Source organism: Ornithorhynchus anatinus, chromosome 17 (genome assembly GCF_004115215.2).
Source record: "Ornithorhynchus anatinus isolate Pmale09 chromosome 17, mOrnAna1.pri.v4, whole genome shotgun sequence".
NCBI classification, from domain to species: Eukaryota; Metazoa; Chordata; class Mammalia; order Monotremata; family Ornithorhynchidae; genus Ornithorhynchus; species Ornithorhynchus anatinus.
The window spans coordinates 512,404-529,676 of NC_041744.1; the positions used below are offsets into that span (position 1 = coordinate 512,404).

The 17,273-nt window shown below is 53.2% G+C and overlaps 1 protein-coding gene across 1 annotated transcript in view; it reads right to left on the reverse strand.

Moving 5' to 3' along the window:
* The window catches only part of AUTS2 (activator of transcription and developmental regulator AUTS2), a 153,603-nt gene that overhangs the window by 23,718 nt on the left and 112,612 nt on the right, over positions 1-17,273 (reverse strand). The window contains exon 9 of the mRNA XM_029082460.1: positions 2,089-2,137. Coding sequence (XP_028938293.1) covers positions 2,089-2,137 — 49 coding nt within the window. The remainder of the gene's footprint in view (positions 1-2,088; positions 2,138-17,273) is intronic.

Below are 17,273 nucleotides of genomic sequence, written 5' to 3' on the forward strand. Positions count from 1 at the left end.
CTGGACTTTCGGAGGACCCAGCTGGGGGTCCGGTGGTTTGGCCGGGGTGCCTCCGTCCCTGTTATATTCATTCCAACGTATTTATTGAGCGCTTACTGTTTGCAGATCACTGAATTAAGCGCTTGGAAAGTACAATTGAGTAACATCTCCTTGGGTGGGGAAATTAAGGCTCAGAGACTTTGCTCCCTTCCCCGGGCTGGTCCGGGGCCCCCGGCCCGACTCAGCCCCATGTGGGTCCGGATAGTTGTCCAGCTGCCAGCAGGCAGGGCCGTCATCTGTGCCTGCCGAGGCCCGGGGGCAGGGAGGGGGGTGGAAGTATATCATAAATAAACGACACATCTCTGACCACAAAGAGCTTACACTTGAAACTCCTCATCACCAGCTTTGAGGCCCTCAATCAGATCTCTCCCCCGCCGTTCCCATCTTCACTACGTTTCCACAACCAAACCCTTACACCTCACCCCTCTAACGCCAACCAGATCCCTGTAGTTCACTCTTGTCTCTCACTGGCGGCCCTTGGTTCACATCTTCCTTCCTACCTGGAACTCCCTCCCCTTTCACATCCAACAGACCATCTCACTCCCCACCCCCATCTTTGAAGTGTGGTGTAGTAGGAAGAGCATGGGCCTGGGAGTTGGAAGACTTGGGTTTTAATCCTGACTCCACCACTTGTCTGTTGCATGACTTTGGACAAGTCAGTTTCTTCTTTTAATGGTATGTGTTCAACACTGTATACCATACATTGTACCTAGTGGTGGGGTAGACACAAGATTATCAGGTTGGACACGGTCCCTGACCTACATGAGGCTCACAGTCTGAATCCCCAATATACAGATGGGGTGACTGAGGTATGAAGATGTTCAGTGGACTTACCCTAGATCACAAGAAGAAGTGGAGCCACTTAGCTTCTCTGAGCCTCAGTTACCTCATCTGTAAAATGGGGATTCAATACCTGTCCTCCCTCCTATGTAGACTGTGACCCCTGTATGGGACAGGGACTGTATCTGACCTGACTATGCTGTACTTTCTCTAGCACTGCTTGATACGTAGTAAGCACTTAACAAATACCACAATTACTATTATTATTATCTTCAAAGTTGCATTAAAATCACAACTCCTCCAGGGAGTCTCCCCCGATTAATCTCCCACATCCACATCGTATCTCCCCGACCTGCCACTTCGGGTACTGAGAACTTGGGTAACAGTAATAATAATTATGGTATTTGTTAAGCACTTACTGGTTCCAAGCACTGATCTAAACACTGTGGTAAATACAAGGTAAACAGGTTGTCCCATGTGGGGCTCACAGTTTTAAACCCCATTTTACAGATGAGGTAGCTGAGGCCCAGAGAAGTGAAGTGGCTTGCCCAAGGTGACACAGCTGACAGGTGGCGGAGCCGGGATTAGAACCCACGACTTCTGACTCCCCAGCTCTTGCTCTTTCCACTAAGCCAAGCTGTTTCTCTAGATGATGGCATTTGTTAAGTGCTTACTATGTGCCAAGCACTGTTCTAAGCACTGGGCCAGATGCAAGGTAATCAGGTTGTCCCACGTACCACCTCTTACATCCCTGTAGCACTTTGTAGCTGTATCTTTAAACATCATTTCTCTTACCTGAAATTTTTTAATGACTGCCTTCCCCGCTAGGTCGGGAGCCTCCAGAGGGCAGGGATCATGTCTGTCGACTCCACTGAACTGTCCCCAGTGCTCAGCTTGCCCAGAGTAGGTACCCACTACATTCCCAACGGGCCGACCATTCTGCGTGATGCCCACAGCCATCACCGTCTCCCCACGCGTTCACGGTCGCAGCCGCTGGAAGACGGCCTCGGGCATTCTGAGACTAGTTTTTGCCACCGTTCAGAGCAGAGGTGGACGGCCAGCAAGAACCCCCAAATGTTGGCATTTAAATTCACATCCCCGCCCTCTGGGGATCCCGCCAGCCGTGCAGGTTTGACCTAGTCTTCTGACTGGCCCGGGCCCGAGCCAACGGCCGGGCCGGCCGTCCGGGCCCTTCCCCGGCTCCTCAGGGTGGGCGGCCGGCCGGGCCCGAGGGGGCGGCTGAACTTGAGCGGAGTGATCGAGCCCTACCTTTGCTTATGGCGGTGCTGAACAGCCTCTCGGAGCCAGCATCCGATGCCTGCAAGACAAGGGAAGGGAGCAGAGGTTACTGTGCAGTCCCATGCCCCGTCCAGCCCCGCAACTGTCCAAGCAACTGCCGTCTCGGCCCAGGAAGCCGCAGTACCTCCCGCCGCCACCAGAGGGGGCCTCCGCAATCCGGGAGGCTGCAGCGCCCGAGGCCGCCACCAGACGGCGCCACCATGCCCCATAATGATAATAATGACGGTATTCGTTAAGCGCTTACTATGCGCCAAGCATTGTTCTAAGCGCTGGGGGGGGGGATGTAATCAGGTTGTCCCACGTGGGGCTCACGGTCTCCATCCCCATTTTACAGATGAGGGAACTGTGACACAGAGAAGTGAAGTGACTCGCCCAAAGTCACATGGTTGATAAGTGGCGGGGGGCCAGGATTAATAATAATGTTAGTATTTGTTACGCGCTTACTACGTGCAGAGCACTGTTCTAAGCGCTGGGGGAGATACAGGGTCATCAGGTTGTCCCACGTGAGGCTCACAGTTAATCCCCATTTTACAGATGAGGCAACTGAGGCACAGAGAAGTGAAGTGACTTGCCCACTGTCACACAGCTGACAAGTGGCAGAGCCAGGAGTCGAACCCATGACCTAGAACCCACGACCTTTTGATTCCCAAGCCCGTGCTCTTTCCACTAAGCAGCTGATTCTCCCACGCACGGGTGGGCTCGAGTCCACCCAAGGACGGGGCCTGCTGTGCCCACAGCCGCCACCAGGTACCCACCACCAGCACCACATCTAATCCGCCCCCTCCGAGCCCTCAGTACCCTTGACCCAGGGACCTGCGGAGCCCACCTCAGAAGCTTATATTCATTCACCCAGTCATTCACTCATATTTATGGAGCGCTTACGGTGTGCAGAGCACTGTACTGAGCGCTTGGGAGAGTATAATACAACAGACACGTTCCCCAAAATGTCTGGGGCTACTATGAGGAGACACCGCTGAGTTCCAGCCAAAGCCCACCTCCCCCCTCTATAATACCCAAGCTTGTGTTGTGGGTAGGGAATGTGTCTGTCATATTGTTTGCTCCCAAGCTCTTAGTACAGTGCTCTGCACACAGTATGTGCTCAATAAATCCGATTGACTGATGGGTAATAATAATAACGATGTTGGTATTTGTTAAACACTTGCTATGTGCAAAGCAATGTTCTAAGGGCTGGGGGGGATACAAGGTGATCAGGTTGTCCCACGTGGGGCTCACAGTCTTCATCCCCATTTTACAGATGAAGTAACTGAGGTCCAGAAGTGAAGTGACTTATCCAAAATCACCCAGCTGACAAGCGGCAGAGCCGGGATTAGAACCCATGACCTCTGACTCCCAAGCCCGGACTCTTTCCACGGAGCCACGCTGCTTCTCTACCACCTTGACCCAGGATGATAATATTCGTGATGATTACTCATCATGTGTATATATATATATATATATCTATAATTCTATTGATCTATTTGATGGTATCGATGCCTGCCTACTTGTTTTGTTTTGCTGTCAGTCTCCCCCTTTTAGACTGTGAGCCCGTCATTGGGCAGGGATGGTCTCTTTCTGGTGCCGAATTGTACATTTCACGCGCTTAGTACAGTGCTCTGCACATAGGAGGCGCTCAATAAATACTATTGAATGAATGAATGAATGAATGAATGAATGAATGCCACAATGTGGCATCACCGCGTCCCAGAGGAGGGAGGCTGCAGTGCCCGGGGCCGCCATGAGGTGGCGCCACCTGATCACAGCTCTGGTCCCCGCCGACCAGCCTTTCCCCTCGAGGAGGAAATCCAGATTTTCATTCATTCAATGGTATTTATTGAGCGCTTACTACGTGCACAGCACTGGACTAAGCGCTTTTCCAAACAACAAATGATCCCCGCGTGCCCTTGGTCGACACGCTGTTGGTGCTAAATGCTCCGGGGCAAGCGTGCAACTGAGGGTGCAACCAAGATTGCGGTGGGGTGGGTAGGCCCTCCTTCCCAGACTGAGCCCCCCCTTTGCCTCTGCTCCTCCTCCCCTCTCCATTCCCCCTTCCCCTCCCCTCAGCACGGCGCGTATTTGTATAAATTATTTATTTTTCTAGTTATTTTGTTAATGATGTGTAGATCTGGGTTTAAATTCCTGCTTTGACACTTGTCAGCTGTGTGACTGTGGGCAAGTCACTTAACTTCTCTGTGCCACTGTTACCTCATCTATAAAATGGGGATTAAGACTGTGAGCCTCACGTGGGACAACCTGATTACCCTATAGAGAAGCAGCGTGGCTCAGTGGAAAGAGCACGGGCTTTGGAGTCAGAGGTCATGAGTTTGAATCCCAGCTCTGCCACTTGTCAGCTGTGTGACTGTGGGCAAGTCACTTAACTTCTCTGTGCCTCAGTTACCTCATCTGTAAAATGGGGATTAAGACTGTGAGCTCCACGTGGGACATCCTGATTCCCCTATGTCTACCCCAGCGCTTAGAACAGTGCTCAGCACATAGTAAGCGCTTAACAAATACCAACATTATTATTATTATATCTACCCCAGTGCTTAGAACAGGGCTCTGCACATAGCAAGCACTTGGCTTCAAGGCTCTACATCACCTTGCCCCTTCCTACCTCTCCTCCCTTCTCTCTTTCTACCGCCCACCCCGCACGCTCCGCTCCTCCGCCGCCCACCTCCTCACCATCCCTCGGTCTCGCCTATCCCGCCGTCGACCCCTGGGCCACGTCCTCCCGCGGTCCTGGAACGCCCTCCCTCCTCACCTCCGCCAAACTGATTCTCTTCCTCTCTTCAAAACCCTACTTAAAACTCACCTCCTCCAAGAGGCCTTCCCAGACTGAGCTCCTCTTCTCCCTCTACTCCCTCTACCAACCCCCCTTCACCTCTCCGCAGCTAAACCCTCTTTTCCCCCTTTCCCTCTGCTCCTCCCCCTCTCCCTTCCCATCCCCTCAGCACCGTACTCGTCCGCTCGACTGTATATATTTCCATTACCCTATTTATTTTGTTAATGAAATGTACATCGCCTCGATTCTATTTAGTTGCCATTGTTTTTACGAGATGTTCTTCCCCTCGACTCTATTTATCGCCATTATTCTCGTCTGTCCGTCTCCCCCGATTAGACCGTAAGCCCGTCAAACGGCAGGGACTGTCTCTATCTGTTGCCGACTTGTTCATTCCAAGCGCTTAGTACAGTGCTCTGCACATAGTAAGCGCTCAATAAATACTATTGAATGAATGAATGAATGAACAAATACCATCATTATATCTGTATGGTTCCATTTATCTTGTCGATGTTGTTTTGTTCTGTTTTGCTTTGCTGTCTCTCTCCTCCATTTAGACTGTGAGCCCGTTATTGGGCGGGGATTGTCTCTATCTGTTCCCCAATTGTACATTCCAAGCATTTAGTACAGTGCTCTGCACATAGTAAGCATTAAATAAATACTATTGAATGAATGAATGAAACCTCACCGAGTCTCCATCCTCTTTTCCAGCCAGGCCCTTGTCCACCCAAGCAACAGGAAGCCACCCCATCCCAGGCTGCTCCCTTCGGCCCTGCTAACATCCGGGGCCCAGATTCCTACCAACTTCTTCTCCTCCTCTTCCTTCTCCTCCTCCTCCTCCTACTTGAGTCCATGCAGCCCCCACTGGCTTCATCTTGGAGTAATTCCAGTGCGACACGTGGGGCCTCTACTCTACTTGGCCTACAGTGATGGACACCCCAGGAGGCTGGCCTTGCTCACTCCCTCTCCCACACACCCATATGGCTCACACCTAAATCCACGCACACACATACAGAGCCCTAACACACATACACACTCCAAACCCGAGGAAGCAGTGGATAAATGAGTGCTGAGCTCGGTGTGTGCTCGTGTGTACACCCGTATAATTGTGAGTGTGCCGTGAGCGTGCGTAAGACAGTGCGAGTGGCCACGCTACACACAGTAACCAATCAAGAGACAGCGGCAGCAACAGGACAAAGGAGCCACGGGTGGGGAAGGGGGGGAGGGTCTCCTGAAAGCTCTCTGCTGACCGCTCTGCATCCCTCCCCTTCACCAATGGCAGGGAAGCCTTCCCCGATCAATCCCTCAGCCGCATTCCCGCCTCCGGTCCCTTCTTCTGGCTCATGTGTCAGCCCTCACCCCTGCCCTCACACTCGTGCCCGCGGCCTGCTTGTCCCCAGGTAGACCCTCCTTCCCCTGGGAGATGGGGCCTGAGCAAAGCTGAGGACGGGAGCCCTGCAGCCCCCACATCCTCCTCCGCACCAGCGACTCTCCCGGCACTGGGTCCCTCAGAGACCCGCTGGTGCTCCCGAGGTTGGGGAGGTCGCCCTGGACCGCCAGAGCCATGGTCAGCCGCAGAGAGCCTGGAGCCGCCGAGGGGGCCGCCACTCGTGGAGCACCGTAGAGTCGCTGCGGGGCCTTGGGGCGCTACCATCCTCACCATCTTTGAGGAGGAAGGTGAGAAATCCAACAGTGGCAATTATTAAGGTGTCTCGCAGCACGGCCTAGAAAATAGAGCCCGGGCCTGAGAGTCAGAAGGACCTGGGTTCTAATGCCGGCTTCGCCATTTGTCGGCTGTGACCTTGGGTATGCCACCTCACTGTGCCTCAGTTCCCTGATCTGTAAATGGGGATTAAGACTGTGAGTCTCATGTGGGACAGTATTGTGTCCAATCTAATCTTGTATCTACCCAAGAGCTTAGTACAGTGCCTGACACATAGGAAGTGCTTAAATTCCAAAGCACTGCTACGTTACTCATCTCATTTTTGCCCTTGCGACAACCCTGTGAGGAAGGAAGGCAGGGTTTCCCTCCCATCCCCATTTTACGGACAAGGGAACCGAGGAATGGAGAGATGATGTGACTTGCCTGGCTGCCTGGTGGCAGAGCTTAGACTTGGCGGCTCGAGGCAAACTGAGCCAGGGCCCTTGGGGGAGCGGGAAGGGTCGGGAATCCAGAAATGCCACTCCCGACATCTCAAAACTCCCCAACACCTCCCCATCTCCCTCTGCCTCAGGAAGAACCTCTGGATGGCACCACAGCCACCCCTAAGACCTGAATCAGCTCTTTTCCCTCCCTACTCTCCCCTCCCACCACCCTCCAGCTCGGACTTTTATTCCTGTCAAGCCAACCTACTCCCTGTGCCTCGTACTCAACTCTTCTGCCACCGGGACACCGACGTCGGGCCCGTCTGCGGGCAGTGTGGCCTGGGAGACATTGCCCGGGCCTGGAAGACAGGAGACCCAAATCAAGTGGGAAAAGAGCACATGGTACTTACTGGGCACCTGCTGGGTGAAGAGCACTGTAGCCAATGCCCTGGAGAGACCACAGAGGCATGAGAAATGCTCCCGGTCCACTAGAAGCTTCCACTCTAACTATGGGGCCGTGGGGGGTGGGCGTCTGGGCAAAAAGAATAAGCAGGAGGGCTGATGATGGAGACAGCTCGGGACCTCTCTCTGGGCCTCCATTTCCACATTTGGGAAACGGGGAGAAGATCCCACCTGTCTATGGCCGGGGGTGCTGTGAGGATAAGTTAGGTGAAGGGCTGAGGTGGCCCTTTGGGAGAAGGGAGGTTTTCTTCATCTTGGTTTTGCCATTATCCTGTGGGGGTGCCCTTCAGCCCTCCCCCACCCCTTGCCTCCCCAGAAATGCCCCCTTTCCCAGCCTCTCATATGCCTTTAATGAGACTTCATGCCCGGTGGCTGAGTTGAGCACCGCCTCTCCTGGTTCCCGGTACGTGCTGCTATGGCTCAGTCGTGATGTCAGGCATGGACCAAGACCATCAGTCAGTCATTTTATTTGGCATTTATTGGATGCAGACCACTGTGCTAAGCATTTGGGATAGTACAATATCACAGATGCATTCCCTGTCTGCTCCGATCTTCCGATCTAGGGGCGGTGCCCATCTGTCTGACTGCCACTGTCCCTCTCGGGGCAGGGGGGATGGGGTGGGCCAGAGGGCCGTATGGGACCACGAAGGCGACGAGACAACTGAACATGGACTTCACTTTGGTGGCCACCGCCCCTGCCACAGCCCCCTCCCAGCCCCTCTGGCACCCCTGGCAGTCCACATGGGGCCCGGGCCCTGCAATTTGCTAGTAATAATATGCATTAAAGTTATATTAGTCAGAGTATGTTACATTGTCCTCTCCCGAGCACTTAGCATAGTGCTCTGCACCCAGTAAGTGCTCAATAATTACGATTGAATATTAAAAGCTTACTGAGTGCAGATCAGTGCACTAAGCATGAGGCAAGAATACCCTGGTGAAAAGACACAGTCCTGGGTCCTTGGGGATTCTCAAGGGCTGAGGTAAAGCCGCGTAATCCTGGCTCCACCACTTGTCCGCTGTGTGACCCTGGGCAAGCCACTTCACTCCTCTGTGCCTCGGTTCCCTCAACTGTAAAATGGGGATGAAGACTGTGAGCCCCACGTGGGACAACCTAATTACCGCATCTACCACGGTGCTTAGAACAGTGCTTGGCACATAGTAAGTGCTTAACAAATGTCATTCTTATTATTATGGCCTGGTGGAAAGAGCACAGACTGGGAGTCAGAAGGACCTGGGTTCTATTCCCGGCTCCACCACCTGTCTGCTGTGTGACCTTGGGAAAATCACTTCATTTCTAAGAGTCCTTAATTGCCCCATCTGTAAGCGATCAGAGCCCCATGCAGGTCAGGGGCAACCTGATAAATTTCTATCTACCCTACTGCTTAGTACAGTGCTTGGCACATAGTAAGCACTTTAACATTAAAAGAAAAAAAGCTGGATGGTCCATCAACATTACCTTCTGCTGGCCAATTTCCCAGAGGACACCCCGGTCCTCAATTTTATTTCCAACTTCCTTGTCTATAGGCACAGTGTTTGATTTTTTTTATGGTATTTGCTACAGTACTAAGGCACTGTACTTAATGACGAGGTAGACAAAAGATTGGACACAGTCCCATATCCCAAGTGGAGCTCACAGTCTTAATGCCCATTTTACGCATGAGGTAATTGAGGCAAAGTGAAGTGACTGACCCAAGGTCACACAATAGATAAGCCAGGTCCTTCTGACTCTCAGGCCTGTGTTCTATCCACTAGGCGACACTGCTTCTCTCTCGGATGTTGACCCGCCTAGGCAGCAGAATCCAGTGGCAGGTACCCTGGTGTGGGGTGGCACAAAGCCCTTCTTTCCTTCAGACCTTGGCACCGTTCTGATTGCTTCCAACAATTTGCATTTTTCTCTGTGGCTTCTTGAGGACATGCCTCCCCACAGCGGTCATCAACTTACAGCCATTACTAGGTGAGTGAGGGAAGGGAAAGGAACGTATCTTTTGTTTCTGTTGTACCTCTTTCAAGTGCACAGGACAGAATCCAGTACAGTGTCCTTTCCTCAATAGGCCAGTGCAATAATAATAAAAATAGTTGGGGAATTTGTTAAGTGATTACTATGTTTAAGTGCTATAATAATAATAATGTGGGTATTTGTTAAGCGCTTACTATGTGCAGAGCTCTGTTCTAAGTGCTGGGCTAGATACAAGGTAATCAGATTGCCCCACGTGAGGCTCACAGTCTTCGTCCCCATTTTACATATGAGGGAACTGAGGCCCAGAGAAGTTAAGTGACTTTCCCACAGCCACTCAGCTGACAAGTGGCAGAGCCTGGATTCAAACCCATGACCTCTGACTCCCAAGCCTGGTCTCTTTCCACTGAGCCACGCTGCTTAGCATTCAGGTGGATACAAGACCGTCAGACATGACACATTCCTTCTCCTACATGGGGCAACACAGCCTAAGTACAATGGCTAGTTAGGCACTCTAACTGGCTTGTTATTTATGTATTTATGCATGCATGTATGTATGTATTTATTTAAATGTCTGTCTCCCCCTCTAGACTGTAAGCTCGTGTGGGCAGGGAAGGTGTCTGTTATATTGTTGTATCAAACTCTCCCAAGGGCTTTAACAGGGCTCTGCTCACAGTAAGCATTCAATAAATACAACTGATTGACAGATTCTGTCCAAACTGGTACCCAGTACAGCACCTGCTCCACAGAGGGCACCCAGTACACTAGTCACACCACAGAAGGCATCCAGTACACCTCTCATATGGCAGCAGGCACCCAGACAGGAGCAGGACAATGCCCGGACCAGCATCCTTCCCAGAAGAGCGTACCCAATGAATAGTCTGTCATATCGCCACCCGTGGGGTCAGCAGCGAGGGGCAAGAGAGGTGACAGCTTCATTAGCCCATGTCTGGCCTGGCCCCAAATGGCTGCAGTGATAAGGTGTGATGGCAACGGGCGGGGAAGATGCAGGTCTCCCATAATTCGGCCCAAGACGCGCATGCTAATAACTGCTAATTAACTGCAGCAATCACAGCTCTCCTGAAAGCCCAGACCAATTCCTGGTGCCCCGAGACCAAAAGCCGCAGCGGCATCTCCACCCCCTGGACATCCCGGGCCTCAGGCCCAGGGGCACAAAGTGGCAGGAGCCCGTGGGGGAGTTTCGGCCCTGGAGAGCCATAATTAGCCCCTGGGGAGGGGGTCGCTGGTCCGGGTTGGAAGGCAGAGTGTGCTCGGTAGGCCAGCTGGGCTGAGGGGGTGGGGGCCCAGCATTGGTGCTGCCTGGAAAGTGGGAGCGGGCTGACCACCTGCTGAGGGTCCTCACCGTCCCGCTGACCCCTTCACACCTTGTAAACTGCGAGTTCTCGGCCCATTGGGACCACCTGCTGCCCATGTACCACAGCTCCCCCGGGGCACAGAGGCCACCCCGCTACTGCCCCTACCCTGGTATCCAATGACCGCGTGCTGCCTGTGTACCACATCTGCCCCAGGGCACTGGGATCTCTCATGTACCGCACCCTGTGTACCGCACCCGCCCCGGGGCACAGGGGGCGTGTGCTGCCTGTGTACGACAGCCACCCTGAGGGCCCAGGGATTGTGTACTGCATATGTGCCACACCCTGGGTACCACAGCCACCCCAAGCCACAGGGACTGCGAGATGCCCATGTACCACACTCACCCAGACCTGGGTGATCTCCTTTTCCCCGTGAACCAGCCCTGGGGGCACTCCCGGTCAGTCCGGCTCCATTCTCTGTCCCCAACAGGAGGTTGGAACCAGCGCCACAGCCCTCCTTGGCACCAAGAACTCTCCATGCCCTCCAGGCGGGGACCCACGGAGAACCTCCCGATACTCCTGGGCCAGACCTTCATCCCAACTCTGGGGGAGGTCACCCGAGTGATCGGAACCACAGCCGGTGGCAGAAAGCCTGGACCTATGGAGAACTCTGGTCCCAGAGGGGGCCTCTGGGGACCCCCACAAGAGTCCTCTCACACGCTCTCCCTCCACACCACAGGCAACGCACAAGACTCTGCTCTACAAAACCAACGAGAGGCCAGCAGGGCGGGTTTCTTCCAAATCTCCAGAATCTGTCACTTTCTGTCTACCCAATGGCTGCTGTACTGGTCCAAGAGCTTGTCATATCCCAAATCCATTACTGCATCAGCCTCCTCGCTGACCTCCCTGCCTCCAGCCTCTCCCCTCTGCGATCCATCTTTCCCCCAGCTGTCCAGCTCTCGAAAACCTCCAAAGGTTGCCCACCCACCTCTGCATCAAATAGAAGGTGCTCACCCTTGGATTCAAGGCACTTGGTCAGCACCCCACCTGTCCTCCTTCCTCTCCCGCTCCACCCCAGTTCGTGCTCTTCATTCCTCCCGAGCTCTCCAGCAACTTATGCCCCAGTGCCCTATCAGTTCTGATAGAGAAGCAGTATGACCTCATGGATACAGCATAGGCCTGGGAGTCAGAAGGACCTGGGTTCTAATTCCAGCTCCGCCATTTGTTTGTTGTGTGACCTTGGGCAAGTCACTTCACTTCTCTGTGTTTCAGTTCACTCGTCTGTAAAATGGGGATTAAGACTGTGAGCCCCACATGGGACAGAGACTGTGTCCAGCCTGACAAGCTCATATGTATCTCAGCACTTACTACAGTGCCTGGCACCTAGTAAAAGCTTAACAAATACCACAGTCATCATCATCAGCCCTGTGGGGAGACTGAGGCAGAGAGACTGGCGCCCCTTGGGCCTGGCATCAGAATGGATGCCCAGCGGGGTTGGGACTACCCTCCACACCAGCAGATGCTGCCACTGACTGATGTCGGCCCTGTGTGCAGAGGCGAGCACTCGCCGATGCCCCACCAGCCCCACCCTGGATCGACGGCAGAGGTTGGGCTCTTTCTTGCTCCCACAGAGGGCTTGAGGTCCAGGTAGGCGGCATCGATGACATGTGCCAGAGGGGCCAGGGGCGGCCTGCCTACTAGTGAACTGCACCGCCCTCTTATTGTGACGCCCAAGTCCTTGCCACTCTGGCACGTGGCAGGGATGGGTCCACACTCCCAAAAACTGCGGGAGGTCCATGAAGTGATTATAACAATAATAATAGTCATGGCACTTGTCGTTAAGTGCTATGTGCCAGGCACTGTTCTAAATGTTGGGATAGATACAAAATAATCGGTTGGACACAGTCCCTGTCCCATATAGGGCTCACGGTATTAATCCCCATTTTACAGAGAGGGAATTGAGGCACAGAGAAGTTAAGTGAGAAGTTAAGTAAGAGCACAGAGAAGCAGCGTGGCGCAGTGGAAAGAGCACGGGCTTTGGAGTCAGGGCTCATGAGTTCGAATCCCAGCTCTGCCACTTGTCAGCTGTGTGACTGTGGGCAAGTCACTTAACTTCTCTGTGCCTCAGTTCCCTCATCTGTAAAATGGGGATTAAGACTGTGAGCCCCACGTGGGACAACCTGATTCCCCTGTGTCTACCCCAGCGCTTAGAACAGTGCTCTGCACATAGTAAGCGCTTAACAAATACCAACATTATTATTATTATTATTATTGACTTGCCCAAGGTCACACAGCAGACAAGTGGTAGAGTCGGCATTAGAACACAGGTCCTTCTGACTCTCAGGCACTGGGTCTCCACACCAGCAAGTGTAGTGGAACCCAGCTCACCCAGTGGCCCCTCCAGAGCCCCAGGGTCATCCAGGGATTTGAGGGGTGGGAGTGGGACCCCGCAGGAACTCCCCAGCTGGACCAGCCCCACAGTGGGGTCCGCAGCAGTTCGGGGCCACCGACCCTGCCGTCCACCCGGAAAGACCCCGGCTGTGGTCTTAATGCTTAATGCTGGGCTCCCACTCCCATGGACACTCACCCGTGGAGGGCGGATGGGGAGGGGGCAGAAGATCTGAACAGGGCTGGCACTTGGGGCAAACAGGGCTTCCCTATTCAAATTCCCACTCCCGAGCACTAAGACACAGCGCTTTTCACACGGCAGGCGCCCAGGACAGCCCTGGCACACAGGAGGTGTCCAAATACTTTTGATTAACTGACAAACTTCATCTTAGTCAGGTTTTGATCCCAAAGCATCCAGGGCAGGAAGAAGCCCTGCAGCTTCCAAAACTGCCAACCCTTGGATTCTTCCCTCTCCAAACCGGATCATACCACACCCCTTACTCTCCCTTCTCCATCCGTGACCCTCCCTAATGACCCAGCATGGACCATCCTACACCCTGACTCTACCCCAGTGATCCAGCACAGCCCAGACCATGCGAAACCCCTCTCTCCTCTCCATCCCTAACTCTCCCCCAGTGACCCAGCACGGACCATCCCACATATGCTGACTCTCCCCTCTCCACCTTTGGCAGAAGGCCCCCAGCCCTGGTCCCACTTCCTGGGCGGGCCAGTATCTCCGCAGTCAGGGCTGGGCCGGGGCGGTTGTTCTCCGCGGGCCCCGGCGGCCCCTCCGTCACTGGGCTTGACGTTTTCATCACACCTCGGTGGGCGCCGGCGGCCGTCTGTCATCGGGCCGGGGGCAGCCGGGGGGCCGGTGGGCTGGGGGGGGCCAAGCGCACCGCCAGCTGAGTGGGAAAGAGATCCTGCTGCCCCACGGGGAGAGGGAGCCGCCGCCGCCCCTGGCCCGGATGCTTCATCCTCCTCATTAAAGCGCACGCCGACAAAAATCCATTTTCCTCTAAAGTCTCGGGAACAGATGGAGTCAAATTAATTGCGCCATCGAGTCCCGCCAGACAGCACCGGGGCGGCCTGCTCTCCTCCGTGCCGCGCGTTACAAAGTGCTCTCCGTAAAAGGCAATTACTGCAACATTTGCCATAAAATAAAGGTTGCTTTAATGGGCAATAAACACAGGCTTCACATTTTGTACCAAACGAGTCTCCGAAGGGCGCTGTTCCAGGCTGCTCCGAGGCTCAGCCGACTCTGAGGCTCAGAGTCCCGGCTCCCGCGCCGTGGCCGGTGGGAGGGAGGGAGGGGGGTGGGCGGTGGGCGGAGGGAGAACCACAGCTTGTGGGGAGAGGCAGGAACCTTCACCAGTAACAGACTGTTAGAAGCCAGAGAGCTTCGGTCAGCTCCGACCGCCAGCTCCTTGAGGGCCGGCATCCTGTCTACTAATTCTATTGCCTTCTTCCGAGAGCTTAGCCCAGGGCTCTACACACAATAGACTGTCAGCTCCTTGAGTATGGGGATCGACTGACTAACTCTGTTGTCCTCTCCTGAATGCTCAGTACAGTGCTCTGCCCACAGTAGACTGTCAGCTCCTGGAGGGCCAGGATCGTATCTGTTAACTCTACAGTTCTCTCCCAAGAACTCTTCTTTTTTTCTTTATGGTATCTGTTAAGTGCTTACCTTATGCTAGACACTGTACTGAGTGCTGGGGTAATAATAATAATAATGTTGGTATTTGTTAAGCGCTTACTATGTGCAGAGCACTGTCCTAAGCGCTGGGGTAGATACAGGGTGATCAGATTGTCCCACGTGGGGCTCACAGTTTTAATCCCCCTTTTACAGATGAGGGAACTGAGGCTCAGAGAAGTTAAGTGACTTGCCCACAGTCACACAGCTGACAAGTGGAGGAGCCGGGATTTGAACCCCTGACCTCTGACTTCCAAGCCCGGGCTCTTTCCACTGAGCCACGCTGCTTCTCCGATACAAGACACTTCGACTGGACACAATCCACGTCCCACATGGGCTCACACTCTTCATGTTCTTTTTACAGACGAGGTAACTGAGGCACAGAGAAGAGAAGCGACTTGCCCAAGGTCCAAAAGCAGACAACTGGCTGAGCCAAGATTAGAACACAGGTCCTTTGGACTCCCAGGCCTGTGCTCTATCCACTAGGCCACACTGTTTGCCAGTGCTCTGCACGCAAGTGCTCAAGCAGTATGGCTGATAGATCACTGATAGATCGGAGAAGCAGCGTGGCTCAGTGGAAAGAGCCCGGGCTTGGAAGTCAGAGGTCAGGGGTTCGAATCCCAGCTCCGCCACTTGTCAGCTGTGTGACTGTGGGCAAGTCACTTAACTTCTCTGAGCCTCAGTTCCCTCATCTGTAAAATGGGGATTAAAACTGTGAGCCTCACATGGGACAATCTGATCACCCTGTATCTACTCCAGTGCTTAGAACAGTGCTTTGCAGATAGTAAGCGCTTAACAAATACCAACATTATTATTATTATTATCACTTGATGGGGGAAGGGGACGGGGCTCAGGGAGCCTTCCTTTCCTTAACTCATCCCCAGAAGCTCATTCAACCCACATATTCAGTTTATCACCAAATCCTGTTGGTTCTTCCTTCAAAACATTGCTAAAATCCACCCTTTCCGCTCCATCCCAACACTTAGCCTATCCCACCTTGACTACTGCATCTGCTGACTCAGTGACCTCTCTGCCTCTCCTCACTCCAGTCCAGTCCTCAGCTGCCTGGATCATTTTTCTACAAAAATGCTCAGTCCACGTTTCCCCATTCCTCAAGAATCTCCAGCGGTTGCCCGTCTACCTCCGCATCAAACAGAAACCCCTCACCGTTGGCTTTGAAGCACTCCATCATCTCGCCCCCACCCCACATCGACTTCCTACGACAACCCAGCACACTCCCTTCGCTCCTCTAATGCCAACCTTCTCACTGTACCTCCATTTCGTCTATCTCACTGCCGACCCTTCGCCCATGTCCCAACTCTGGCCTCGAACACCCTCCTCACTCATGTCTGACAGACCACCACTCTCTCCACCTTCAAAGCTTTATTAAAATCACAACTCCTCCAAGAAGCTTCCCCAAATAAGACCTCATTCCCCCTACTCCCTCTCCCTTCTATGACACCGCTGCGTTTGGATATTTATCCTTCATTCATCTGACCCTCAGCCCCACAGCATTTATGTCCATATCCATAATTTATTTTAATGTCCGTCTCCCCTCTAGACCGTAAGTTTGTTGGGAGCAGGGACTGTATCTGTTATATTGTTGTATTGCATGCTCCCAAGCATTTAGTATAGTGCTCTGCACAAAGTAAGCGCTCAATAAATACATCGTCTGCCCCTGTAGTAACCCCTGAGAAACAATTTCCCCTCCAAGCGTGACCCACATTTAATAAAGCTGGCCAAAATTTGGAATTGGAACCTCAGGGTCCTGCACCATGATCTGTGAACTGGCAACATGGCGGGGCATGGGGAGGAAGAAGAGAGGGGCCTGAGAGGTGGGGGGGGAAGAGACCCCCTTGGTCTCTGCACACCAGTCAGCTTGGTTTGTCCTCACTTGTTTTGTGAGCTCCTTCCAGGCAGACTCCATGCTCTTAATTAATCAATCAATCGTATTTATCAAGCATTTACTGTGTGCAGAGCACTACTGTAAAGAGCACAGGCTTGGGAGTCAGAGGACATGGGTTCTAATACTGGCTCTGTCACTTGTCTGCTGCGTAACCTTGGACAAGTCACTTAACTTTTCTGTGTCTCAGTTACCTCATCTGTAAATGGGGATTAAGACTAGGAGCCCTTCCTGGGACAACCTGAGCTTTGGGAGGGACCACAGTGAAAGAAAGACTCTGCACCTTGGAGGTCCCAGCACCCTGGCACAGAGAAGCGGTGTGGCCCTGTGGATAAAGTATGGGCCTGGGTTCTAATCCCTGCTCTGCCACTTGTCTGCTGTGTGACCTTGGTCAAGTCACTTTATTTCTCTGGGCCTCGGTTACCGTACGTGTAAAAATGGGGATTAAGACTGTGAGCCCCATGTGGGACAGCGACTGCGTCTAACCTGATTAGCTTTTATCTACCCCAGCACATAGCACAGTGCCTAGCACACTGTAAATGCTTGATACTATTAAAAAAAACAAACACCGAAAGAAGCCA